The sequence below is a fragment of the Diospyros lotus genome, chromosome 13 (assembly GCF_014633365.1).
Source record: "Diospyros lotus cultivar Yz01 chromosome 13, ASM1463336v1, whole genome shotgun sequence".
Taxonomy (NCBI): Eukaryota; Viridiplantae; Streptophyta; class Magnoliopsida; order Ericales; family Ebenaceae; genus Diospyros; species Diospyros lotus.
The window spans coordinates 32,420,448-32,447,835 of NC_068350.1; the positions used below are offsets into that span (position 1 = coordinate 32,420,448).

The 27,388-nt window shown below is 35.6% G+C and overlaps 2 protein-coding genes across 7 annotated transcripts in view; both read right to left on the reverse strand.

The window, feature by feature from the left end:
• Window positions 1–19,571, reverse strand: part of LOC127788848 (probable galacturonosyltransferase 7) — a 33,004-nt gene extending 13,433 nt beyond the window's left edge. The window contains exons 1-7 of one of the 4 annotated variants that reach the window (XM_052317492.1): window positions 19,079–19,571; window positions 18,516–18,547; window positions 18,332–18,388; window positions 18,047–18,109; window positions 975–1,020; window positions 726–772; window positions 235–620 (exon numbers count right to left, since the gene is read on the reverse strand). In XM_052317492.1, the coding sequence (XP_052173452.1) occupies window positions 235–620; window positions 726–772; window positions 975–1,020; window positions 18,047–18,109; window positions 18,332–18,388; window positions 18,516–18,547; window positions 19,079–19,241 (794 nt within the window). In that variant the 5' untranslated portion in view covers window positions 19,242–19,571. Of the gene's footprint in view, window positions 1–234; window positions 621–725; window positions 773–974; window positions 1,021–18,023; window positions 18,110–18,331; window positions 18,389–18,515; window positions 18,548–19,078 lie in introns of those variants that run through there. The other 3 variants (XM_052317491.1, XM_052317494.1, XM_052317493.1) reach the window with 3 other exon arrangements.
• Window positions 19,572–25,261: 5,690 nt separating this feature from the next.
• Window positions 25,262–27,388, reverse strand: part of LOC127788368 (leucine-rich repeat receptor protein kinase HPCA1) — a 54,830-nt gene continuing 52,703 nt past the window's right edge. For all 3 annotated transcript variants that reach the window (XM_052316555.1, XM_052316553.1, XM_052316554.1), the window contains one exon: window positions 25,262–25,892. In XM_052316555.1, the coding sequence (XP_052172515.1) occupies window positions 25,383–25,892 (510 nt within the window). In that variant the 3' untranslated portion in view covers window positions 25,262–25,382. The remainder of the gene's footprint in view (window positions 25,893–27,388) is intronic.

Here is a 27,388-nt window from a genome sequence, read left to right on the forward strand (position 1 = left end):
TCATATGAAAACTAAACCCTACATAGTGATTCAAAAAAGAATTGTCATGGTTTTCAAACACAATAAAAAAAAAGTCATGGACAACTGCATTTGAATTTCAGGTAACACGAATGGTAAATAGGCATGCAAGACACATCTATTTTTGTGCGAGGATACCACCTAGCAGGCAATACAGTCAACTCTACCGATATACAAGAGTTAGTACAGCATATTAGGTAATTCATCATCACTTACTGGCGAGGGAGATCTGCATCTGTGGTAGTTTCACTAAGAAGTCGCTCAAACTCTTGAATATTTTGCTTCATCTCACGGGACAATTTTTCATGTGCTGGAAGCTTTGCAATACTAGGATAGTAAGCTCTAGCCACAAAAAGTTGGTCCTTCATTTTCTTCACTGTATCATCTTTCATTTTTTCTCTATGTTCTTGACGCCATAGACAGTAGCTCCCGAATTTCACTTCACATGATTTTTCAATCTCATCAGTGACACTTTTCATATGTTCAGCAACTTCAACCATTCCACTAGTTCTAGTTGTCATATGTTCAGCAACTTCGACCTTTCCACCAGCTCTAGTTGTCATATGTTCAGCAACTTCAACAATTCTGCCAGTTCTAGTTCTCTGAAACAGATTTTAAAGTAGATCACAGTTTATGAAGCCCACACATCACCAGAAAACAAATAACGGGATAAAAAAACTACAACAATCATTGTAACAGGGACATACATTTTCTCTGTGACGTGGTTTTGGTGCATCAGAAGACACAGTAGATCCTGCCAATAATTCCCCCAAGCCCCAAGAAAACAGAAAGTAAAAATGAATAAACAGACTAAGAAAACAAATAAGCCCTAATTAACATCTTTTGATAGGGTAAGAAGACTATAGAAGCAACATGCAAAAACAGGTCATACCAATAGTATGAACTATTAGTAACAGCTGCAAAAGCTACAAGTTGATTAAGCAGAAGAGTCATACCAATAGTATTGTTAACAGCTGCCTTGACTGGTTCTTTTTTAAAATCCTGATCAAAAATAAAAACAAGACAATGAGCAAATTTCATATCAAACATGACTTCGAACTACAATATATAACCATATGCATAGGAAATATGATTTGAAATGCCTACTATAAGTAGAAATCAACATGCCAAAGCTTAGACCCCCATTGGTAATGTTTATATTTCTTCTTTCTCGTTAATGTTTTAAAAATTTGAGAACTAAAAGAGGAAAACATGTTTGGTGGCATTATTGTCACAGTTTTACTTGGCAATAATTTCAAAACAATTTAAAATGATGAAACCAGAAATATTTTGACTTGCATCAAAAACTTATTTTCACTGTTCTCACTCACCATAACCAGCAACCTACCTCTTGCCACTATAATTCCCAAGTATTACTGCAGCTAACCACAATCACCTTCCCAGTGTTATTAAAGGCGCGCACCTAGGCACGCCTTGATACCAAGTGCAAGCCTGACACCTAGAAACAAACCAGGCAGGCAAGATCTGCCCAGGCGCACCTGGGCACAGCCTTGGGCTTAGGCGTGCCAAGGCTGCGCCTGGTTTGTTTTAGTTTAATTTTAGTATTACTTTTCAGATTTTAAAAAAATACTAAATTGGAATTGATTTCTTGCTATATTTTAATCAAATCTAATCCTAATTCAAATTATACCTAAATAAAAGAAATCAATATATTCTGAAAAACTGAAACAAAGAGACTTAAGATACAAGAAATCCCCAAAAGTCAAGTGTGCATAGTTGTCACGTCCAGCAGCTCTCTTCTCCCTTTTTGGCTATTCTCAGCTATCCTCACCCTCGGATGGCACTCACGGCACAGCTCCAAGACGACCAGGACACCTCTCCCTTCTCGGCTCTCTTCTCCCTCTTCAAACAAACGTTTGCAACGGCATAGCCCTCCCTTCTCGCTCGGCTCTCCTCTCCCTATTCAAACAGATAGCACAGCCACCCTTCTCGGCTATCCTCTCCCTCTTCCAACAGACAGTTGCGACAACACAGCCTTCTTCCCTTCCCTTCTCGGCTCTCCTCTCCCTCTTCAAACAAACAACACCCTTCTTAGCTCTCCTTGCCCTCTTCAAACGGACAGCACAGCTCCACAACTTGTCTCCCTTCTCGACTCTGCTCTCTTTTCTTCAAATAGACAGCACAACTACTACATCATCTACCTTCTCGGCTCTCCTCTTCCTTCTTCAAACGGACGACCCAGCTTTAGGTAGCAATGGGAAACAACAAACAGTTTCTGGGTATGTTTGTTCATTGTTGTCTCCTCTCTTTATTTATTTTCTAGTTTCGAGTTACAAGTTTCAACACAAAGGGCAGCAAGCTAGCAACAGTTGATTTCTTATTGTTGTTGGATATTTGTTTATTCTTGGAGGAGTTATTTTATTACTCCTGCCGAGTTGATGAGGCCGAGCTGTCGAGCTTAGGGAAGGCCGAGCAGTCAAGCTAATGGCCAAGTTGCCGAGCTACTAAGCTCGTTATCATTTGATTTATTCTCTGTGATTTATCTTGCTGTTATATCTTATCTTTCCCTTTTATTAGATTTGTTTATATTTAAGATTGTTGTAATCTAGTTCTAAAAAGTAGGAACCTAATCTCTAAAATTTAGGAGAATTCTTAAGATCTACTGTGTATATATTTGTGACATTCTCAAGGGAATAAGATACGAAGTATTATTCTTTCAAAAGGAGATTTCTTCATGGTATTAGAGCAAGAATTATTTCCTCTTGTTATCAAACCCTAAGTAGCCAATTGCTGCAACGACCAGCCACCTCTTAATCTCCTTTCTTCCTTCTAACCAATAGTACCAGAATTCTTCTACAATGGCCACCAACAGCAGTAAGTCTACCCAGATTATTCCCGCACCAAGCAACAATGCTGTAACCATGGATAATAACAGCATGATCGCTATTACGGGACACAAGCTCAGCGGTCAGAATTATCTCCAATGGTCACAATCAGTGTTGATGTTCATACACAGCAAGGGCAAAGACGACTACTTGACCGGAGTCATAGCCAAACCAGGAGAAGAGGAACCAGGATACAAAGGTTAGAAGACAAAAAATAACATGGTGATGTCTTGGCTCATCAATTCTATAACGAATGAAATAGGTGAGAATTTCCTTCTTTATGATACTGCACAAGAAATTTGGGAGGCTGCTAAGGAAGCCTATTCCCATATCGAAAATACTTTGGAGTTATTCGACATAGAAAGCGTGCTTAATGACCTAAGGCAAGGTGATTCCCATGTCACACAATACTTTAATTCATTAAACAAGTATTGGCTTCAATTGGATAATCCAATGGAAGTGCACAGAGGATTCACCAAAATACAAGAGTATTGTGGAAAAGAAGAGACTATACAAATTTCTCATCGGTTTGAATAAAAACCTAGATGTTGTACGTGGGAGAATTCTCGGAACAAAACCCTTGCCAAGTCTTAGAGAGGCCTTTGCTGAAGTCCGAAAGGAAGAGAGCCAGATGAAGATTATGCTCAAGTCTACAAGTCCAACCTTGGAGCAATCGGCTCTAATCACCCGCGGAAGCCTTCAAACAAAAGAAGGGCAGACCTTGGTGTGATCATTGTCACAAGACAAGACACACTAAGGATACTTGTTGGGAAATTCATGGTAAGCCACCTGATTGGAAGCTAGCCCATGAAAGGAAGAGTAGAGGTGCTTTAGCTTCCACGGAGGAAACCACAACAACCTCATCACCTAATCTGTTCAGCAAGGAACAGATGGAATGGCTTCAAACTATGTTAGAAAAGATCCAATTTTCTCAGCCCTCTAACTTGGCGTCCGATTCCATAGCCCTTAAAGGTAAATCATCTCATGTTTTAACTGCCAAAAGTGAGTTTTCTGCTATATGGATTGTTGATTCAGGGGCTTCTGATCACATGACCAGAAAATCTAATATACTAACTAATTTTCAACCCTGCAAGCAAGATTGGGTGGTAAGGATTGCTGATGGTTCACTATCAAAGGTAGCTGGAATTGAAATGGTGACATTTAACCCTAAAATCAGTTCTCTTGGTGCCAAATTTAGACTGCAACTTAATATTAGTGAGCAAGTTATCTACCGATTGTAATTGTATGGTTAAATTCTCACAAAATTTGTGTGAATTTCAGGACCGGAGTTCGAGAAGGACGATTGGCAGTGTTGAAGCATGTTCGGGCCTCTACATCCTTAAAAAGACTTCTTCTAGCAGTAAAGTTGTTCAATCCAGCAACTGTTCTTCTCTTAAACCAGCTGTTTATTTATCTAATTTTCATTCCAATAATGGTGCTATCATGTTATGGCACTATAGACTAGGTCATCCTAATTTTGTTTATCTTCAGAAATTGTTTCCCTCATTGTTCAAGAATAAAGATCCCCATTTGTTACAATGTGAAATCTATCAATTCTCTAAACATATACGAAACACTTATCCTAGCCAAGTTTATACTCCATCTTCGCCTTTCTCCTTGATTCATAGCGATGTGTGGAGGCCTTCTAGGGTTAGAAACATTACTGGGACTCGTTGGTTCATATCATTTATTGATGATCATACTCGCTTAACGTGGGTATTTCTTATGAAAGAAAAATCCGACGCTGGTTCTATCTTTCAAACTTTTCATTCAATGGTGCAAAGACAATTCAATGCCAAAATTCAGATCTTGAGAACAGATAATGGAAAAGAAAACTTCAATTCTATCCTTGGTCATTATCTTTCCCAACAAGGCATAGTACACCAAAGCACTTGTGTTGATACCCCCCAACAAAATGGGGTTGCAGAACGAAAGAACCAACACTTATTGGAAGTTGCGAGATCCCTATTGTTCTCTACTAATGTTCCTTCTCATTTTTTGGGTGAGGCTATTCTAACGGCCACCTATCTAATCAATAAAATGCCCTCACGCATCCTAAAGCATCAAACCCCTAGTCAACTTCTTCTTACTTCCTTTCCTCACACACGGATCCTTTCACATCTTCCCCTCAAAATTTTCAGTTGTTGTGCATTTGTTCATGTGCATAATCATATGAGAAGCAAGCTTGAGCCTCAATCTCTCAAATGCATATTTGCTACTCTCCTCATCAAAAAGGGTATAAATGCTACTCTCCTGAACTTCAAAAATTCTTTACCTCCATGGATGTCACATTTATTGAAAATCAGCCCTATTATCACAAAACTGACATTCAGGGGAAGAACATTCAAAGATACTTTCTTAGAATATCAGTTTTGAGATTCTATTGACTGCCAACCTGAATCTAACACCTCTACCAGCCATTCTCCTTCTCCTACCAAGGAATTTCCTGCTTCTACTGTTACTGAACTGCAAGTTTACCCTAGAAGACAGTCCAAACCTAAGGAGAATGAGGCTCTAACATGCCCCGGGACTGTTCAAGAGGTTGAGCCGAAATCACCGGTAGAAAGAGGTAGAAATACAGCTGGTGAGGATACTATTATTGTTTCTATTGATGATGAGGATTTACATTGGCCTATTGCCTTGAGGAAGGGTGTGAGAGCATGCACAAAACATCCTCTACAAAATTATATCTCATCCAAGGGTCTGTCACCAAAATTCAATGTGTTTGTTTCAAATGTAGACAAAGTGCAAGTTCCTAACAATATCCAAGAGGCTCTTCAGCACCCTAGATGGAAGGAGGTCGTTCCTGAGGAAATCAAGGCCTTGGAAAAGAATGAAACGTGGGATATCACTGATTTGACTCTCGAAAAAAACCCTGTGGGCTGCAAGTGGGTTTTCACGGTAAAATATAGGGAGGATGGAGAGATTGACAGATTCAAGGCTTGGTTAGTGGCAAAGGGCTTCACCCAAACTTATGGTACTGATTACCAAGAAACATTTGCTCTTGTGGAAGCTTATGGTTAAATACCATCAAAGTTTTGTTGTCCCTAGCAACAAATTTGGATTGGCCTCTACATCAGTTAGATGTGAAGAATGCTTTCTTAAATGGAGATCTAGAAGAGGAAGTTTACATGGAGATTCCCCATGGATTTGAGACTAAACTTACAAAGAACAAAGTTTGCAAGCTAAGGAGATCACTCTATGGACTTAAACAATCCCCAAGAGCCTGGTTTGAGAGGTTTACAAAGGCAGTCAAGAAGCATGGATTTAATTAGTGCCAAGCTGACCACACCTTATTCATCAAAAGGTCCTTGGAAGGTAAATTGACTATTCTCATTGTATATGTGGATGATATCATTGTTACAGGGGATGACATTATTGAAATCAAAAGCCTTAAAGAAGTACTTGCAAGAGAATTTGAGATCAAAGACCTAGGGAATTTAAGATACTTCTTAGGTATGAAGATTGCAAGGTCCAAAGAGGGAATTTCAATCACACAAAGGAAGTATATCCTGGATCTCCTTAAGGAAACATGAATGTTGGGTTGTAAACCAGCTGAAACACCTATGGAATCTAAAGCAAAATTGGACATTGGCAAAGAAAATAATCCAGTTGACAAAGGAAGGTATCAAAGGTTAGTAGGAAAGCTTATATGTCTATCACATACCAGGTCGGATATTGGATTTTTTGTTAGTGTTGTAAGTCAATTCATGAATGATCCCAAAGAGGAGCACTTGGAAGCAATTTACCGCATCCTAAGGTACTTAAAATCAACTCCAAGCAAGGGGTTAATGTTCAGAAAAACAGCAAATCGAGGAATCACAGTCTATACAAATGCTGATTGGGCTAGTTCAATTCTTGATAGAAGATCAAATTCAGGGTATTGTTCATTTGTATGGGGAAATCTAGTGACCTGGCGTAGCAAGAAGCAGTCGGTTATATCTAGAAGTAGTGTAGAGGCCGAATTTAGAGCAATGGCTCATGGATTTTGTGAAGGAATATGGCTGAAAAGACTACTCCAAGAGCTGAAAATAGATACAACAGAACCAATACAGGTGTTGTGTGACAACCAATCTGCTATAAACATTGCTAAAAATCCGGTTCATCATGACCGGACTAAACATGTGGAGATTGACAGACACTTTATCAAAGAAAAACTAGAAGAGGGAGTATTCAAGCTGATCTACACTCCTAATAGTAACCAAGTGGCTGACATTCTCACTAAAGCTCTATCTAGAAGAATATTCGATGAACTGAGTTGTAAGCTTGGCTTGAATAACATATTCAGCCCAGCTTGAGGGAGAGTGTGGAAATTGTTGGAAGGCCGAGCTGCCGAGTTGATGAGGCTGAGCTGATGGAAGGCCGAGCTACCGAGCTGATGAGGGCGAGCTGCCGAACTGAGGGAAGGTCGAGCAATCAAGCTAATGGCCAAGTTGCCGAGCTACTAAGCTCGTTATCATCTGATTTACTCTATGTGATTTATCTTCTTGTTATATCTTATCTTTCCCTTTTATTATATTTGTTTGTATTTAAGGTTGTTGTAATCTAGTCCTAAAAAGTAGGAATCTAATCTCTAAAATTTAGGAGAATTCTTAGGATCCACTATGTATATATTTGTGGCATTCTCAAGGGAATAAGATACGAAGTATTATTCTTTCAAAAGGAGATTTCTTCAACTCCTCACTGTTCATTATTGTTCTATAAATAGAATAGTGGTCAACAGCACTCAGCAGCATGAGCTACAATGACCCTTAGGCCTTAGCAGTTCAATACTGTTCATAAATAAAACAGTGGTCAGCACTCAGCAGCATGAGTTGCATAGCTATAATGACGAATGACCCTTTGCGGTATTTTTTTTTCTTAAGATGGTCTTAATTAGGATTTAAGATTTACAAACCTCTTTTGAATTTAATCTAATTTTAGTTAAAGACCTTTCTTACAAATTTTTTTAACTTATGTGATACTTATATTTTGATTGCTGAAATATAATTGGATTTGCCGTGCTAAAATTTACAGGTATGTAACTTGTTTTAATATTTCTCTTAGTTAGTACTTAGCATATGTTGAATTTTTTATTTTTTTTATAACATGCTTGTTAAAATATCATTAGAAGTTAGGACCTATTTTATACCTTTTTCTTCAACTAGGACATATATATTTTTTTTAATTAACTTGCACCTAGTTCCACTAAACTCGTGTCTCACCTTGCGCCTTGCAACTCAGACTCCAAGACCCTTGTGTGCCTTGGGCCTTTAATAACTACACCTTCCATTGTCACCACTACCACCACTCTCTAGACTCTACCGCCTACACAATTACTACCAACATAGATGCCATGAATCATTGCCACTCCATGCACTCACCCACAACTCTGGCTGTCTCACCACATTAACCATCACCAATGCCATCATCTCCACAACTACCTAGATTCACTAACAAATCATCAAAGACGCTACACAACGTCACCTCTACTTTGCACCACCACTATTACAAAGCATTTGCTTCCAAAACAGCTGCAGATATCAAACATGTCTTTTTGTTTATTAAGGACCTAATTACAAGTGAAAAATTCACTGAAACCAAGGACCTAACTATTGAAATATATAATTTATCCACACATGAGATCCTCCCTAAATGAAATCCTCTGAATAATAATGTCTCCAGTCTTGACCTTTATCCAAAACTTCAGTAGCTATGCTACCCACTAACCAATATATGTCTATTTAAAGATTTTGGAATTTCTCCCTTCTTGAGCAAACCAAAACTTGGCTGAGTTTCCAGAACTTATGTCCAATAATTTTAGATGCCTCACCAAACAAGTAGGCAGGGTGCAAGCTTTTCCTCAACATTGATGACTCATTTCTTACAAATGAATAATGCATCTCACTCCTCAAATTCACAACAGCTATTCAAACCTATCCCATCAACCATCAGCAAACCTTTACATGAATCATAAAAAATCTTTCATAAAGTTCTGTAATCCCTAATCTTCTCTTCACTGCTGATCAACATGTACACTAAAATCATCTTTGGTGAGGTTGCGAAGTATGGGTTTGTGGTTCCCCAGAAATAAACCCAAATAGCCTCCTTTAATGCATACACTAAATAACATAAACTGGATGTTACTACTAATCAAGACCATATAAAATGCGTAGAACAGCAGGAAAATATCTGCATCACTTCAGACTAATAAAACAAAAAAGATCAAATAAAACTAGATTCACCAATGGACAAAACTGTTCCTCAACAAAATCTTGGAAACATCAAAATCTGCATTTTAGGTTTTGGTATTACTTGGGGAATTCAATAAGAAAAATTTAACTATTTAAGCTTCAAATAAGGAAAGTGCAAATAAAAGCATAGTTTATAATTGTGCCATGAAACTATCATACATTCCTAATGAATTTCCTAATAGTAGTCGATACAACATACCAAGCCTTTATCCCACTATGTCATGATGGCTACACAAATTCTATCTTGCTGATCATTTCTAAACATGGCCTTTCTGTAAGGCCACCCTTACAACTATTATCAAATGATGATTGAAGGAGAACAAGAAAAGCATGCAAAAAAAAAATTGATAAACTGAAGTACAAACTCTAACATGGAGAGAGAAAAACAAGAAAAAAAAATCATTTCCAATGGGACCTTAAAACATCACAATCTCTCAAGCTTCTGGTTTGGAGCTATATTACTAGATGAGACTAATACCTAAATGAATTACAAATTAAATACGGGCACCAAAACAGAATATAATTTTGCCCCAACATAGCAAAATCAGAGATTCTAAACAATCAATTTTTTTTTTTGGCATAGCTATTTTCTATAAATGTTTTCTTAGGAAGGAAAAAAACATAATATAAGTACATCAGGTGAATTACATCAAGATCCCCTTGGTAAATTTTGCTATTTTTGTCCTACCAGTCTGGAGCCTAGGGGCATTATCCTCCCTCACTCACTCTCTCCCTCTATGCAACTTCTTCTTTCTTCAAAGACTGCAAGATTATCTAAGTTGTTGGTGGCACTTGGAATCTGAAGCACTTAGGGGGTGAGAAAAGGAGCATTCCTGGGTCTCAAATACCTCAAAGATGACTTATTTCATCCTTTGTTGATCCAATACTGGCAGGTTGTCCTCAATCAAGGTTCCTTTTCATAATGGATATTTTTTCGTCTCAAGGGAAGAGAGAAATGGCAATAACAGCTTTGAATAAGGAGAAGCAAGCTTACAAACAACAGGACCTACTTAAAACCAATGGAAGATCCATGGAATCAAGCCATGATATCTGTACAGCTGAAACAAATTAACTTCCACGGAATCAATAGTATCTGAACGCATCTATAGAAACCAAATCTCCAAAATTAAAATATTTCTCAATCATCAGCCACCCAACCTGCTACCTTCACTAATTGGCTAACTTAGCAATAAAAAGGAAAAAACATAAAATCTACAATCAAATGGGAAAAAAATCCCTAGAAACAATTCAGGAGTATCAGAATCTAGAAATCTGAGTGAATTATGTGTGTTTAATTCCTAGAAAGAATGGAAAACAAAGAGGGAAACAAAATGCACAAAATCAGCAAAATAATCACTTCATTTAGGGGTGTTCTATCAATACAACATGAATTGCAGAGAAAGAAGTTGCTGAAAGAGAGAAAGTAGAGAGAGGAACAAATAATTATGATGAAAAGTAGAGATGTATAAAAAAAGGCTTATTTTTAGGTAAATTTGTAACATTGTTGGTCTCCAAACTAACATAAGGGTTGAATTTAAAAAAAATAAAAAAAATAACAAAGCCAACCATAAGGACCCGAAATAACAAAATTAAACTACATTGGGTGTCCATAAAATTGGTCTAAACCACAGGGGAACTGGCTGTAATTTGGCCAAGTAAAAAATTATGAATATCAGTGTTTTGCCTTTAAAAATTCTTAAAGGAAAAGAAAATTGCGAGTGATGTTCTCAGAAATATATTCTTGTAATTATCTGGAGAGACAATAGAGTAGATTGTGCTATTTCATTGGATATCTAATTGCTTGAACAAATATAAGTTTGAGAATATCTTCAATTTTAGTAATAGTATCTACAAGCTTACGCTCTTCGTCTCATCATTTTAGTAGAAATGGCACACTCCATTCCACATCATGTATCAGCTGGTAACATAAGTTCTGAGTTATTAGGCCAAAAATTGTTGAAGGATCCTTTATAGAAAGAATAATAGATTTTGGTTCCATCTTTGGTCAATGTTTTCATTCTGAAGTCAATGTTCTCAACCTTCTTTGAAGGAACACCAGCCTAAGTGGCTAATGATCTTATAAAAGTTTCACTTCAATGAGTCTGATAGCCACCCAGACTTGCAAGCCATCATTCACAAATAGAACAGAATAAGGAGAAGAGTCCAATTCAGTTTCCAATTACTTAAAAAAACAGTGTTCATAAAGTTATTATAGGTTTCAATATTTTTCTCTGGATGATCTTAACAATGATTAACTGACAGATGGATCTTTCAAGTTCAAATTTCAGTCTCAACAGGAGCCCTGAGTTAAAGTCTCCTAAAAGTCAACTATTATGTACCCACATATATTTCTTTTAATCAGGAATACAGGTAGCATATGTAATTGTAGAAAAATAAAATTGTAATTAAGGGAAAAAAGCTTTGGAGATGGAAATTCTATCCCAATGAATTCTAAATCAGGCCAGATGTGTCAGGAATGAGTAGAGCTGGATCTAAAAAACTGTGACTTCGCACTCAAAAGCAACAGAGGAATGTATGGAATGTGGATAAACAACAGGTTCATACAACTCACAGGCAAGTTGGACAAAAAATGGATTATAATATAATTGCATGTTTTCACTTTTCAATTATTGGCTACAGCAGAAGAAAATTGGCTTGGAAGGGCACAACTGGCCTTGTTATCTCATCCAGCACACTGGGATTCTCCTTGTTCTCGAGATAGGGGCTGATATTTTTAATCCACCACATCAGACCACCTGACAATCTAAACAAAAACCTCGTATCATATTATTTTGGGGACAGAGGCCAATAATTATTAGTTATGGTATGAACCCATACTTCCAGCCCATTCAAGAGAGGATTTCAACAAAAGTTGTTCATTCAGTTGGAACCACTGGATTTTGTAGATTTCTAGAATGTAAAGAATTTTCAACAACTTGGGACTGAGGGGCAGTAGCCAAGATCACTTTGAGAAGCTAACAACCCATTTTAAGAGCTATCTAGAGGAAGGACTAATGACCCATTTAAGGTTTGAAAAATGAATTAAGTTAAAACTGATATCTAATTGCCTAAAACCCACCACATGGCCTGCAGTTATCAGATTGACAATGCTCCAAGAAAATAAACTAACAAGGGGAACAAATCGAGAGTAATAGTTCCAGCCACTAATTGTTGAGAGGTGTTGGGATGCAGCCAAGGACACATCAAATAAATATTAATTTTATACGATTAGGTTTTTTCGTTTTGTCCTGCTTATGTAATCTATTAGTTGTTTTTTTAGTTTGAATATTACAAAATTCATTCTAGATTTGAAGTAGCACTGGAACAGTATCTTAGGATTATTTTGAAAGAGTTCTAGTTGTTTTAGGATTTTTAGCCTATAAATATGGCTGATTCATGTAATCCAAAAACATGTTTTTGACAATGAATAAGAAAGTTAAGTTTTGAGAGAACTTTGAGCTCTCTCTCTCTCTTTCCCTCTGCTGCATCACTTCTCTTCTCTTCTTCTATATATTTTAGTTTTCCTCTCTGATATCTCTTTTCTCTCTCAGATTTCTACTTCTCTGCTATCCCTTTTCTGCTGCATCACATATCTTCTCTTCCTCTACATATCCTAGTAGCCTTCTGTGCTGCATCACTTCACTTCTCTTCCTCTACATATCTTAGTCTTCTTCTCTGCTATCTATTTTCTCTCTCAGATTTCTACTTCTTCCATGTTGCATAGCAAGTAATTGGCTGAAAAATGTTTTCTTTTGGGATTCAAGGGATTCCAAGTAGATTAGTTTTCATCCAATTAGCTAAAATCCACAAAGCACAGACAATTCCTAGGGGCTGTCGTACTTGCGTCGCCGGCATCTCAGGGATCGATATGTGCTGGGCATGCCCATGTGACGTGCTCAAAACTTTTTTAATTTTTTCTTTTAAGAGGACACGTGTCCTCTCAACACACTTTCAAAGACTTAAAAATAAAGATTTTTTTAACAACTCTAATTTTCTGACTTGGTAATTGCATGACTCTTCCCTTTTTCCATGTTCTCATCACTAGACTCTTTTGTTTTCTTACTCGTACACACTTGAATCCTCTTGTCTTTGAACATTAACTGGATTTTGACACACTTGTACCCTCTTAGTATTGTATTTATTTATCTCTTAGCTCTAGTATTTATTTTCTTTGAATCTTAAATACTTGTTTTGGACTTTTTGGTGTTTGAATTTGAAATGAGTAATGACTTGTGAGTTGGTTGCTAATTAGATTAGAATTATTCATTTGAAATTTTGAATTATGAATTTTAAATGCATATTTATGAGTTTGAAATATAGTTTTTACTTTAATATGTCATTAGAAATATAAAAATATATTGTATTTATTAATGTATCCCGACTGAATCGTGTCCTATATTTTTGGAAAATGTCGTGTCCCATGACTGTGTCTGTGCTTCACAGGCTAAAATAGAGGAGCACCTCTTCTTGAATGTGTTTGGTAATTTCATCCATTACTAAAGCAAAGAGATAAGGACTTAAAAATCCTTGATATAATCCAATTTAGCAAAAATAAATGCATAAAAGATGTTATGGTAAATATTGAAGATCAAGCATTCAAAGAAGATATCATTTAAACCAAGAAAATGTATATATATCATTTCAAATATCTTGGGTCAACTGTCTAAAAACATGGGGAAATTATTAAAAAGTTACTCACAGAATTAAAGCAACCTGGTTAAAATGGAGAAGTGCATCTAACATTTAATGCAATAGTAAAATTCCCATTAAAGCTAAAAGAAGAAAAATGTTATTGAGCTACTATAAGACCAGCTCTATTGTATGGCATAGAATCCTAAGCAATAAAAGATCAACATGTGTAAAATATGAACTTAACAAAGATGAGGATGTCACATGGATATACAACAATATAAGAAACAATGTCCATCATAAGGTTAGAATGGCTCTTATTAAAGATAAGATATTCAAAATGCAACTAAAATGGTTTGATCATGTAAAAAGAAGATCAACAAATGCTCTTGTAAGAAGAGTAGATGGAATGGAAGAAGTTTTCAGTAAATGAGGTAGAGGAAGACCAAAAGGACCAAAAAAAAACATTGGTAGGGAACTCTTAAACATGACTTGCATTATAATAGTCTTACAGAAAATATAGTCATCAATAGAGATAATTGGTGAAATAAAACCAATGACCTGATAAGATTAAGACTTAATACGTTATTGGCTAAAATAGAGGAAGACCAAAGATATAAAAATAACACAGGAAATAAGGACTCTAAAGAAGTTATGGCTATGGATAGAGATAGTTGGCAAGCTAGTCTGGTAACAAATCCACCTAGTGGGATTAAGGTTAGTAAAGCTGTTGATGTTGGCTAAAATATATATGGTCTTAAACTGGCAGTGGTTTTGTAGTTTAGGGATGTCAAATGCATTGGGAAGTGCTTAATGTTGGATTTTTTTTTTTTCCCCTAAGAAGGAAAGAAGCATCAGTTGAAAGGTAAATTAGAGGGGAGATTTGATGTAATTAATCATGTGATTCAGCAGGTGGGCGACATCCATCTAAGGAAGTTTTACAATTTGCAATGAATAACTATTCAACTCAGTAGTTGGGATACATCCATCTAGAGTAATTTTACCATTTGCATTTCCAATTGACACACAGTTTCCTACTTCCATTCCTGAATGATCATAATTGTTAGATGTCTACTCAAAAATATTGAAGAACCTCCAAGTTTGCCTACATCACAAACTCAAAATAATGCCACCGAGATGGCGCAAACTAGCCAGTGTACAACTTTATGAATAACCTGATGTGCCAAAAAAAGTAATCGAGATTCAATATGACTATGAAGGCAACATCTGAGATTAGAATCATTCAGTACAACAATAGCTCTTTTTCCCCTTCAAGGACTACTGGCCAAGAAAAGAATAATAAGGGCTCCTTTGTGTTAATTACAGGACCTTCACAAATTTAATAATGAGGAATAAATTTTCTACTCATGTTGTGGTGGTACATCAACATGATTTCAGGCACTACCGAATCATATCTTCCATCAATTCTCAATAAATTTCTCTTACTACCCTTTGATGGCATCCTAGTCTAGATCTAGTCTTGGGCAGAGCACCTATAGCATGTGAACATAGTATGGGATGTTCTAAGGAATAAGCAGCAGAGAATGAATTGTTCTACAAATACATTCTGCCAGCAAAATGTTTAGTAATTGGAACACGTTACCTTGGTAAAGGAGCATGTGTGTGTGCGTGTGTAAGAGAGTTAGGTTAAGGCAATGACTGATTTGCCATTGCAAGAAACTACCATTGCCCCCCGGGGCATTCTGTGTCAGCTGGGTGTCGATGTTAATTGATATTATGGGGGACAAGGGTTCAAATGGAAATCAATAACAGATAAAGCATTTTGAAACTCTTAATCATGCTACCCTCAGGCACTGTGCTATTGGATATGCCAACTCTTGTGAAAAATATTGTAGCAAAAAGTGATCATTTTGGTACTGGTCTCCTTGAAGTGCTCTCCCAAGAAGATCAGCCTATCAATACATAGCAAGGGCTTCTCCGGTAAAGGCTTTTAAGGAAATCGACCTGTGCAAAAGAATTTGTGGCAGTGGTATAGATGTTTCAAAAATGACAGCATTATCTATTATACCATGATTTTAGATTCACTCATCAAGGTAGTTTGAAATATATTTGAAAGGAATAATTTTTTCAGAGTTGAAATAACATGGTTAGTAAATCACTGGGGGCATGGACACTTCATTCCAGGTGTCTCACCCATTGGACAGGTATACAGGAATACTTAATTATCAAACACTGCAGGAACTTGTTGGTCACGCCAAATGGTGTCCTAACACTTTTGTTTTCAGACACAGCTAGAACACGCAACAAACCCATAATAGACACGCTGAAGTACAGAATAGGTTTTCAATAGGATTTTTATAACTTTTTTTGGGATAAAATTTCTATACTCTTAAGTTTTGGGGGTAAAAAAATAAAAATAAAAAGTGAACCTAATTATAACTAAGAAATTACAAATATTTGTTATTTTCTATAATGAATGATGTTTATAGTGTCATTATTTAGGATCTAATGGTATCTTTATGGTGGAGTGATCATATTTCATCAATAGTTCCGTAGATTGTTACCATTATTATAAAATGAGAGTAGTATCTTATTCAATATTTTTAGTACTTGTCGTTTATTATGTTCATGAGAACTATACGAATAAAAAATGTAGGGAAAAAAAAAAGATTGTCATATTCCTGTAGTATCTGAATTCTTAAATTTCTCAAATTGTAGTATATTGTATCTGTTTCCATACTTGTATCAATACCCAATCCCTATCAGTACTTCTTAGGATTTGAATTTCAAATTGCAAGTAGGATCATTAGATAGACTATGGTCGCACATGTTCTCAATAGTGGTTTTACGACAATCAACTGAATGCTGCTGCGTATGTTCCCAGATTGGCTGTCTACAATGAAATTAAGCACGGGCCAAATGGGCATGATAAGCTGTGGAGGATTTGCAGGAAGTTGCAGAAAAAACTGAACTGTGATTTCAGCTAAAGGTTGCCACCAATGGACAATTAACCTACAAGGTCAAGTTGATCATACCAGCAGGACATACGTTTAATCAACAAATGCTCCATAAGTTTCAAGCCATCAGATTGGGGGTCATTCCAGACAATTCAGAAACCTACAAAAGGCCATACCACTGGAGAGGAATGATGAGAGATGCCCAACAGTTCATAGCAGATTGCGTATATGCCAGCTAGCAGAATAACAGGTCACATCTCTTACCAGATTACTGCAGCTTTACAGATTTCCAAGCCTGTTTGTGAGGATATCATTATTGAGGGTACATCTAAATCAGAAGGAAAATAAGCCATTTTGTGGTTGTTAACTGCTTAAAGCAAGTATTAGCCCAGGGGTGGCAGAAATCTTTGTGGAGGAAGATATAATGCTGCATGCCTTTTTGAGATCTGTTGCTACTGGTGATGAGCCAATATATCAGAATTTCTTTGAAGGATAATTCAAATTATAGGGACTAAACCAGGCCAGAATTCCATCAGCAAGCAAATGGTCTTATCCTAGGTGCTTTGTTGGGGCACAGCCAACAACAGGTAAAGTGGACTCAGTGGGCATAACATCAATATATTTGCCACAGGAATTACACCCTCTCATACAGTACATGAGTTAGTTCAGCCTTTGATAATTGACTAGCCCCACAGGTTATCTTGAATAGATGCAGAGGGAGCAATTTTGAGGTAGAGATAAGATGTTGCAAGAACTTAATAACCATCTAGTATTGGAACATTGAGTCTTTCATTTTAACGACAATAAAAGCAAGTATGGTATTACATAATGCAACAATTTCCTCTTTTTTCAAAGTTCAAAGAATTGATATTTAGCCATAGCTTTTTGTCGATTACATACAGCCATCAATTGATTGAGGAGGTATTTATGGTTTCTAGAAGGAGCTCTCATGCAAGGATGCAACCAGAAAACTATAAGATGAATTGCAACAGCAATTTGCTCATATCTACCTCAAATGATAAGTTTGATTTTAGACAAAGAGGGGGTGATATTGTGATAGTTTATTTCCTATCCTCCAACCTTGGACACACGCCCCGGGGAGGGGGCTGTTATTTAATGGTGAGAACTCTCCTATCAAGATCTAGATTAACAAGCTATACCTATCAGTTTCAGACACTACACATAGGGAATAGAAGGGGGGAGAGGTTGCAAGGAGAGATCAAGAGGTGAGAATTCTTCCATCAAGGTCTAGATAAACAGGCTGTGCCTATACTTTCAGACAGCAAACAAAGGAACACTCTTCTTTCCCTCAACAGATTAAATATGAAATTAAAGCACTACCATTCATGACTTAACAGTGCAAGAAGTTGAGTCTTAACCATCAGAGCAGAATGCAATGAACCTTAGGAAGAGTTGGTTCCAATCTTCTGATGAGGTCATCTACATGTGCTGTTGATTGGTCTCCCTGCCAATGAAATGAGTAAATGAAAACAAAAACTCACTAGTATTAAAAAACAAAAACAAGAAAGAAAAATAGGAGAGCTCCATTTCGGGGTTTAACAGCAAAATAAACATGCAAAATCTATGAGAAATTAAAGCAGAGTTTTTTTTTTTTCCAAATATCCAAGTTCTTCTAGTGACTACTGGAGAAGTCCAAGTTGCCAAATAACCAAACAAAAGGCATTACCTTAGACTGATTCCCAGATTTACCCCTGCTGTGTCGATCATAAACTTTAAGATCAATCTGATTGACATCACGAAAAACACAAGGGAAAAAGAAAAAGAATCAACACAAATGTGTCAAAATTGGCAGAAGAAATTTTAAACAGTTGCTGCAAATTCTGAATTTATAAATGCCTCTGCATCCTTACAGAATCTGAAGTTCGTTGTTCGGTTGGATATGCTGCAAGAGATGCAAAAGGAAAAAGAAGAAAGGAAGTTATTTACAATTAAACCTTCGATTAGGAAAAGGAAAAAATCAAAGACATAAATATGGACATTCCTCTGGCTAGGCAAAAATTGTGAATCCGTGCGAGGCAATGCAAGGATCAGGAGGATAAGAATGTGAGATAAAGCCCCAAAGTATTATATCAGGATCTCAAGCGAGAGAAAAAAAGAAGCCGAACGAGCTTCGAACCAAAACACGAAGATCCGAGGTACATTATTTAATTAAGAACGATTCTGTCTCCTAAGAAATACAAAAAAGAAGATAACAGTACATAATTGGAATACATCAACCGGAAGTTAACGGTTAAGGCCCTGAATCGTGCTGGCATACACTTAATTAACCGCCATAACATGCAGATTCAAGGGGGGAGGAAACTGGCGGCGAACGGATCTAAGACAGCACGGAAAGCGCATTGCCAATCCACTACAGAAATAGAATCACGAAACAAAGAACATAACAGATCTAGAGAAAGAGAGAGGGGAATACCGGGAGTAGAGTGAAAGCCGTTGTGGAGGCCGAGCAGGAAGACGAGGGGAACAAGCATGGAAAGCAGAACGAGGCCGAGCACTCCGACCACGAGGCCTCTCCACCGCCTCTTCGCCGGAGGGAGACTGCCGTACGATGACGATGACGAACCCCCGCCCTTCATCTCCCTCCTTCACATACAGATTCTCCTCTCGGCCTTTCGTCGTTCTTCTTCTCCGCCCTCAGATTCGTGATTGCGGAAGCAGCAACTACAATTCCTCTCCGACCTAATCGGTGAATCTATCAATCACGGGACAACGGACGGACTCTGAAGCGTCCGCGCTCCAATGCCGGCGAATGGCTGCATTACCGGAAGCAGCAATGATTCGTACGCAAGTGGCAGCGCCGACCGACGCTCCGATCTTCCTTCTCCTTTTATTTATGGTTGCCTGCTCCTCCGATCGATCCCCGCCCCACGGATCACTACTCGCGTTTCGTAATTATAATTATACAACCTGGAAACAAATACACAATGACGAAACGGGATGCGGGATGGCCTTTCGATGTGACCCTCTTTATTTAGCGACACGTGGCCCACTCTGGTTGGACCCTCTTTTACCCTAATTTTCTATCCTTTATTACTAACTAATATATAGTTATTAGTGCCAAATTTAATTAATAGCAATTTGCTTTTAGTTTAATCATTTAAATGCGCGTTTAATTTTACTCATTACCATTTGTCCATTATTTATCTTATTAAATAAATTTCAACTTAGAGATTATATTTTTCTTTTCTCCATACGTAAATAATGAACTAATAAATTACTAAAAAAAATGACAAAACAAGATGATGCATGCATTTTGATGTGGATAATCAAAGAGGACTTAAAATAAATAAAGAAATGTTCATATCAATGACTAAGTAATAGAAATAATTAATAATTAATTGAATATCATTTCAATAAGCATCTCACATTTACTCGTGAAAATGATTGAAAAATGAGTCTAGATTTAGACATGAGAATTGTTAATTATTGGATGACTATTAAAATTATTTTTAATAAATTTAAGATTTTTTTTGTCAACCCAAGACGAAGTCAAGGCTTATTTAAGATTTTGAATAAAATGGCGGATAAGATTTTAGCATAGATTGAGATAATTTTTATTTAAGGTTAAATATTACCACTTTTAATGAACTCTAATTTAGAGACTATATGGTAAAAAAATAAGTAACGATAAAGATAGCTAATATCTAGAAAGTGTTTTAAGTGTAACTATGTGTGACACTAATTTAATGATTGTCCATGTGGAAGGAAGCAAATAAAATTGAATGCAAAGAAGCGAGTGATGTGATGATGACAAGAGGGGGTAGTATAGTGTAAAATTATAAATATTGTATTAAGATATATAAAAAGATTTAAATTTATAATTTTATGTTGTCGTGAGATACTAATGGTAACTTAAAATATTTTTGAGGATAAAACTAATGTTACGGGTATTTTCTGGATCATTTTTTATGGGCTAGAAATAGTTCAGTGGATCAGTCCAATCTCCTAAAGTTCAACGGGTCCAAGGCCAAGAACGTCAGAGCAATGTCACACGTCGTCGAAAATTGAGCTTAGATCGTGGGACCAAGCATGTTTCCAACAATGCTTTTAACTCATTGCCCGATTATTCAGCTCGCATAACAAAAAAATCACGGAATAACCAGAAACGATATCTACCTACCTTGTCTAAGGCAAACCAGATCTCTGATAACGCATAATCTATTATTGATTTTATAAAGCTGATAGGAACATATTGTCTCCATAATATTATCCTATCATTTTTAGATTTTTATGAAAATTGTAAACACCTCACACTATAAATAGAGGTCATAAATCATTGTAAATGAGAAATGAGATATTGTTGGTTTGTCGGAATAATCAGAGAACAATCGTGAATTATGCATCATTCTGCCCGAACCATATAAAACTTCATTGCGAACAGTTTGTTATTGGTCCTATTTGTTTATTCTCTTAGCATTTGTGTTTATTTTCTCAGTACGGGCCGACAAATCACGGTCAACTTATTCTAAACGTCGACAACTAATATTTATATAAACACAAAAACGACATATGTCTAATGCTATCAATAATTCAGAATTAGGTGCTTATTAAAATTTTTTTTATCATATTATTGTAATCATCTTATAAAATAAAAGTTATAAGTTGGTAGGTATATCTACTTAATTATTTTATTGTCCATTTAAAATTCATTTTAACCTTTATGGACGATGGAGTATTTATTTTGTGAGGTTGGAGCCCCCCAATAGATCCATCAAAACACAACATTTGTGATTTTTAGTTTTTTTTTTTAATTTTAGTTGTGTTTAATTTTTTGATTCAACTAAAAAAATAAAAACTCAAAATGTTATTCGATAACTTTAATTTGTTTCTAATTCTATTGTTGTCCTTATCAAATCCTAAACCCTAAATGTCACAACTACGAATTTGGATCGAAAACAAACTACAAACAAATCATAAACCGCACAAACGAACTCAAAATTTAACATGAAAAACTCAAATAAGAAAAATTATGAGTAGAAATAACAAAATATCACTAATTTAATATTAGTACTACAAAGTGATATTGCTGCACTAATTATCGTGTATTGGGCACTTATTTATAGATTTATAATTATTTATAAATATACACAAGAAATTATATCATAATCAGAAAATTATTCATAAGGATATTTTTTCAGGTGAAATAAATTTCATTTAAAATCAAATTTAAGAATATCTTAACTACAATCAAATTTAAAGTTCTAATTAAGGCCAAATTAAGGATCACAATCACAAACAAATTTGAATTTCGAGTCACAATTATAACAAACTCTATCTTGACAAGAAATTTAAATATGAAATTATCCACAATTCTGCATTCTAACAAAATCACATATAATTAATCTTCTTGATGATTATCAACTAAATTTGCACCACAAGGAATGCCAATCAAATATAGGCATCAAGATCCACCTGAGCATATCTTTATTAATCTTAATGACCCCGCATTGTAAATCTACTTTAATGACTTTATTTTTATCTAAATTTATTTGTGTCAAAATTACATGCATGTTAACCTGTCATAATAAAAATCAAATATTATGATTTAATAATAAAATATTATATTTTAAGATAGTCATTACGAATATCAAATAATTATAAATAATGCTAAATAATTGACAAACAAAATCCAATAAAAAACACATAATACCGGATTTGGGCAGCAAATTTGGGAAAAACAGATTCGGTTGCGTTCTCTTTACTGTTTTCAAATCATTTTTAGTTTTTGATTTTCTAAAATAATAAAAATACGTTCTCTTTACTGTTTTTAAAAATGCATTTTTGAAAACAAAAAGAAAATTGTAAAAAAAACTCAAAACAAGAAAAAGTTGTTTTTAGTGTTTTTATTTAAAATAAATTTTAAACTCAAAATATATTTATTTATTTATTCATATTTTATTATTATAATAAGAAAAAATATTATAAAATTCATTAATTTTAAAATGTATATATATTTTTAATAATATATTAATATTAAATATTTCTAATTTACTAAATAATCAAATTTATTGAATAAAATATCATTAAAAACTTATTTTCAAAATTTTAAAGAGAATGCGTTTTCTAATTTTTTGTTTTGAGAAATAATTTTTCAAAATGACAAAGAGAACACGTTTTCAATTTTTTAAAAATAGACTATCAAAACAGAAAACTGAAAATGAATTCAAAACTTAAAATTGAAAATTAAAAAGTAAAAAGAATGCAACCTTCATTTTTTGTCAGATTTATAGTAGGGTCAATGGAGTTGGGTCGGACCAGATCTAAATTGGATATGGGCTAGGATCTGGGTTGGCTATACCAGCCAACAATGGCGGACAAAGATAGGATCGACGTCGGAGCAAGTCGTCGATTGACGACAAGGCGAGGCATCCGACGGGGTCAATGGCGGCGGGTAAGGTGGTTGGAAGCAACGACCGTGGGAAATGAAGGTTGTCGGCCGATGATGGCAGGGCGAAGGAAGTTGGTCGGAGAAGATGACCAAGAAACCGAAAAAAGTTGCGAAGCTTCGATGATTGGAAACGACGAAGGCAGCGGTTGTTGGGAAGACAGTCGAATAGGCAGAGATCGACGATGGCCGGCGCAAGGCGATGATACAAGCTTGATGGCGAACCGATGGAAGAAACAGAGGCTTCGACGGTCGTCACGAAGGAGATTGGCTAGAGAAGACACTGAAACGACTGCAATGATTGATGACCAAGGTAGTTAAAATCGGGATTTTAAGTGGGATCGAAAAAGGGTCCATAAAATCGGATCGTAAAATCGAATCGTAAAATCGTAAGATTTTAGAGATAATTAAAAATATCCTTTAATTTTTGTAAATATATATTTACAATAATATAATTTTATAGAAAATAAATTAATATAATTTAATAACCTAATTATTCATTATTATATCTCAAAAGACGATGTTTTCAAAATATAACTCAAAAACTAGTAGGTTGGTATAAGCAATTTATAGGCAAAACATAAGCAATTAAGAGGTAAAATATAACTTAAAATTCTTTAGAGGATGCTTCCAATGTCTTCCATCATATTTAAGTTATAATTTTTACTTGATTTAACATTGATTAAATCAAGTAAAAACTCGATTCAAGGTTGGGTGGTCCATTAATTAATTACCTGTTTGTTTTGATTTACTTATACAATCAATGTTAAATCAAGTTTCAATTCAGAGGCAAAATATAGCAATTTGTTGCATAAGTTTCAATGTCAGATGCTATGTGACATTTAGACGTTGGAAACATTCTCTAAATTACAACTTAAATCAATGGAAGTCTCTAAATCGTAAAATCGTTTGAGGGTTTTTGAAGGGTAAAATCGTAAAATCGTACACGTAAAATCGAGATTTTATAAGATTTTACCTCAAATTAGATTTTACATGGGATTTGAATCGTTTTGGGGTTTTCAAAGCGTAAAATCGTAAAATCGTATACATAAAATCGAGATTTTAACAACTATGTTGATGACAGCGGTGATGTTAGGCGAGGAGGTAGTGGTATTAGTCGACGGTGGCTGCGATGGTGGAGACTAATGATAGGGGAAGGCCAAGGGATGGTCTGCAACGGCTGCTCCAAAAGCAGAAATCGACGACAAGCGGTGGCGGAGGTAGCGTGGTCGGCGGCGGTGATAGTCGACTGCAGCAACAACTAGAAATCCTAGCTAAAAAATGTGGGGTTATGCTATTTGTACATCATTTGTTATACAATTTGAGCTACACAAAGTACATAAATGACATAAATACCCCTCGCTTCATTGCGCTCACCATTTTGGATGAGGACATTTTAGATATTAGTACATCATTGTGTAGCTTAATGTGTGCATAATGATGTATCAATACCATTTTAAAAAAATGTGATGCATAAATTGCAGATCTATCAACAATTCATCATTTGATCCAACGACTCTAATACTAGTTTATTACGAATTTGGATCGAAAACAAATTATTTACCACACAATTGAATACGGAATTTAACATGAAAAATTCAAATTGGGAAAAACTATGGATAAAAAAAATAAAGTATCATTAATCTAATATTGGTACTATAAAAATGATATTGTTGCACTAATTCTAGGATATTAGGCATTTATTTATAGAATTAAAATAATTTGTAAATGCATACAAAAAATTATATTCTGATAAGAAGATGATTAATGAGAATATTTATTTAGACGAGATAACTCCTAGTTAAAATCAAATTTGATAACGTCCTAATTATAATTAAATTCAAAGTCCTAATTATTGTCAAATTAGGAATTTCAATTGCAGATAAATTTAAATTATGGGTTATAATTATAACAGTTACAAAAATGAACGTTAGGGACCACTTCTCCAAGATTGAAACAAGAATTTATAACTTCACTAAAATTACATAAAATTCAAAAGGTTTCATTCTACTACATTTTAGGTTTTCAAATGTATTCATCCTTACAAAGTCCGCAAAGACCTACAACTGTTAGGATTTTCTTTGCAAAGACACTATGTTGATGCTGCTTTCCCTGGCATGGTTGCCATTTATGAAGAGTGGAAAAGGGAAGCACAATCATAATCCTTAATACATACATTACTACTACACACTGAATTGGACTCGACCTGGCTTGTTAATGTAATAGAGCTGCAACAATTTCATTCCTCACTGATTCAACAAAAATTGTAATTGTTAAACACAACAGTTTAGCAAGAGGGAGTAAACAAACAAAAAGACTAGAAAGGAACTGGCTACTTAGGTTCAATTTTGGCCGAGAGTGAGTATCCACCACTGTAGTCGAAGGCATCGCTATCAGAGGCATCCTTTCTAGGCAAGGGATCGTTGTAAGGGTGTCTAGGAGCGCCTTTCGTAGAGTTAAAGTCTGTGGCAGATGAGGATGCAGATGTTGAGTTTGTATTTAAACCATCATTCTGCAGGATGATTTCCAGTGACTTCACCACTTCACTCATCGTTGGGCGGTCTGAAGCTGATTCTTCCACACACTGCATGGCCAAATCCACAAACCTGATGAAACCTGTAAGGTTTCCCATGTTTCTAATGGCTGGATCCACCAACTCCTTCAATCCATAATGCTCGTGGTCATTCTTTTTGATTGCCATTCTCACCTCCCGAACAATGTATTTTCCCTTCTCGATTGGTTGCTTTGCGGATACTAGTTCTAGCATCACCACACCAAAGCTGTATACATCACTCTTGTCGGTCAATTGTTGTGTCATGTAATATTCAGGATCTAGGTAACCCTGTAATCAACAACAGGGTTAAAGTATTCGTTCACAAAGCATCTTTGACAAAAAAAGATTAAGGTAATTTAGTTAGTAGAGTTGGCTAGAAAACCTGCAAGGCTAATAACAGAAGCCATTGGAAATGGACAACGGAATAAAATGAACAAGAAAAAGATAACTAAAATCTATAAATAAAGTCTGTGACCAGCTGCCACTCTTGACAAAAGTTAAAAATGTTCATTGAAATAGATCTAGATGGAAGGAAACTTGTGAGTATTGGCATTCCCAATTTAACATGGATATAAATGGACACTTTTATTATGCAACAAGGATACGTATTGGCATTTCAGGTATAAGCTCCGGGCTAGAGCCCTTGCTACTCTGCTATGCTATGTAATTATTATAACAAATACCTGAATCACAAAGAAGGCTTTGTGTTCAATATGTTAATCCTCATATCAGTCACTGATGATCTTTAAAAGAAAACTGATCGCCTACCCCAAATTGCAACAATGAAAATATTAATAATATCTTATAAACCATTGTGGAATGAGAGCAAGTCTTGGTAGCAATTGTAAGGTTATTCTTTGCGACTGAAGAGTTTGAGATGTGGAAATAGGCTATTTGCAAAGGTAAAGATGCATGCAAAAATGACCCTTTCCTAATCCTCACAACATGGGAGTCTCATGCATTGGGGATGACCTTTTTTATCTTCTAAAAAACTATGAAATGTCAATGTAGGCAGTCATTGTGGGAAGGTTTTCAATGATAATTATAAAGAAGCTGTCCAAACCCCTTCTCTTCAACCATAACTGTCATCAGAATTCGAACTGACAGGATCCTGTTTTGGCCCTTCCTCAGTTCATCTATAGCTACATCTAGTTGGGGATCAAAATGTCAACACAACACAATGTCTTAGTATTAACTAATACGTGGCATATAAATTATTCAACATCTTGTAACATAGTAAAAAGTCACTTCCAAATTTCCCATTTTCAAAAAGGTTGGTTCATTACCCAAAAAAAAAAGGGTTAACATCACAAGTTCTTGTGAAAAAACTAGAGGGTTTACTACTCACAAGTTTACCTATTTAGACTGGGGCACACCTAACATTTGATAATTACTCTCTCTCTCTCTCCAGAAAAAGGACATTATGTGAGGAATATACAGTCAGTAAGAGATTTGGACCTTCAAATTTATTATCAAATCAAATAACATATTTAAAGAAAGAAAGTCTTAGGTTTACTAAAAAAAAATTCCTCCTATTGCTAACATATCGATTTTAAGGAAACAGGACATGCAGGGATTATACAGCTGTCAGCAGCAACTGATGTTATAGGACACATGGGCTTATATACTTGTCCAATTAAGGTAGCCACGTGCACAAACAAACAGGAGATGGTGCATGCCGATGTAGGAGAAAAATGTCTTCTGAGGCTAAGCAAGTGATGTAAGAGCAATAGTGAAATTCCTAAGCTTGACTTGCTGGAACAGAGTCAATTAGTTAATTAACG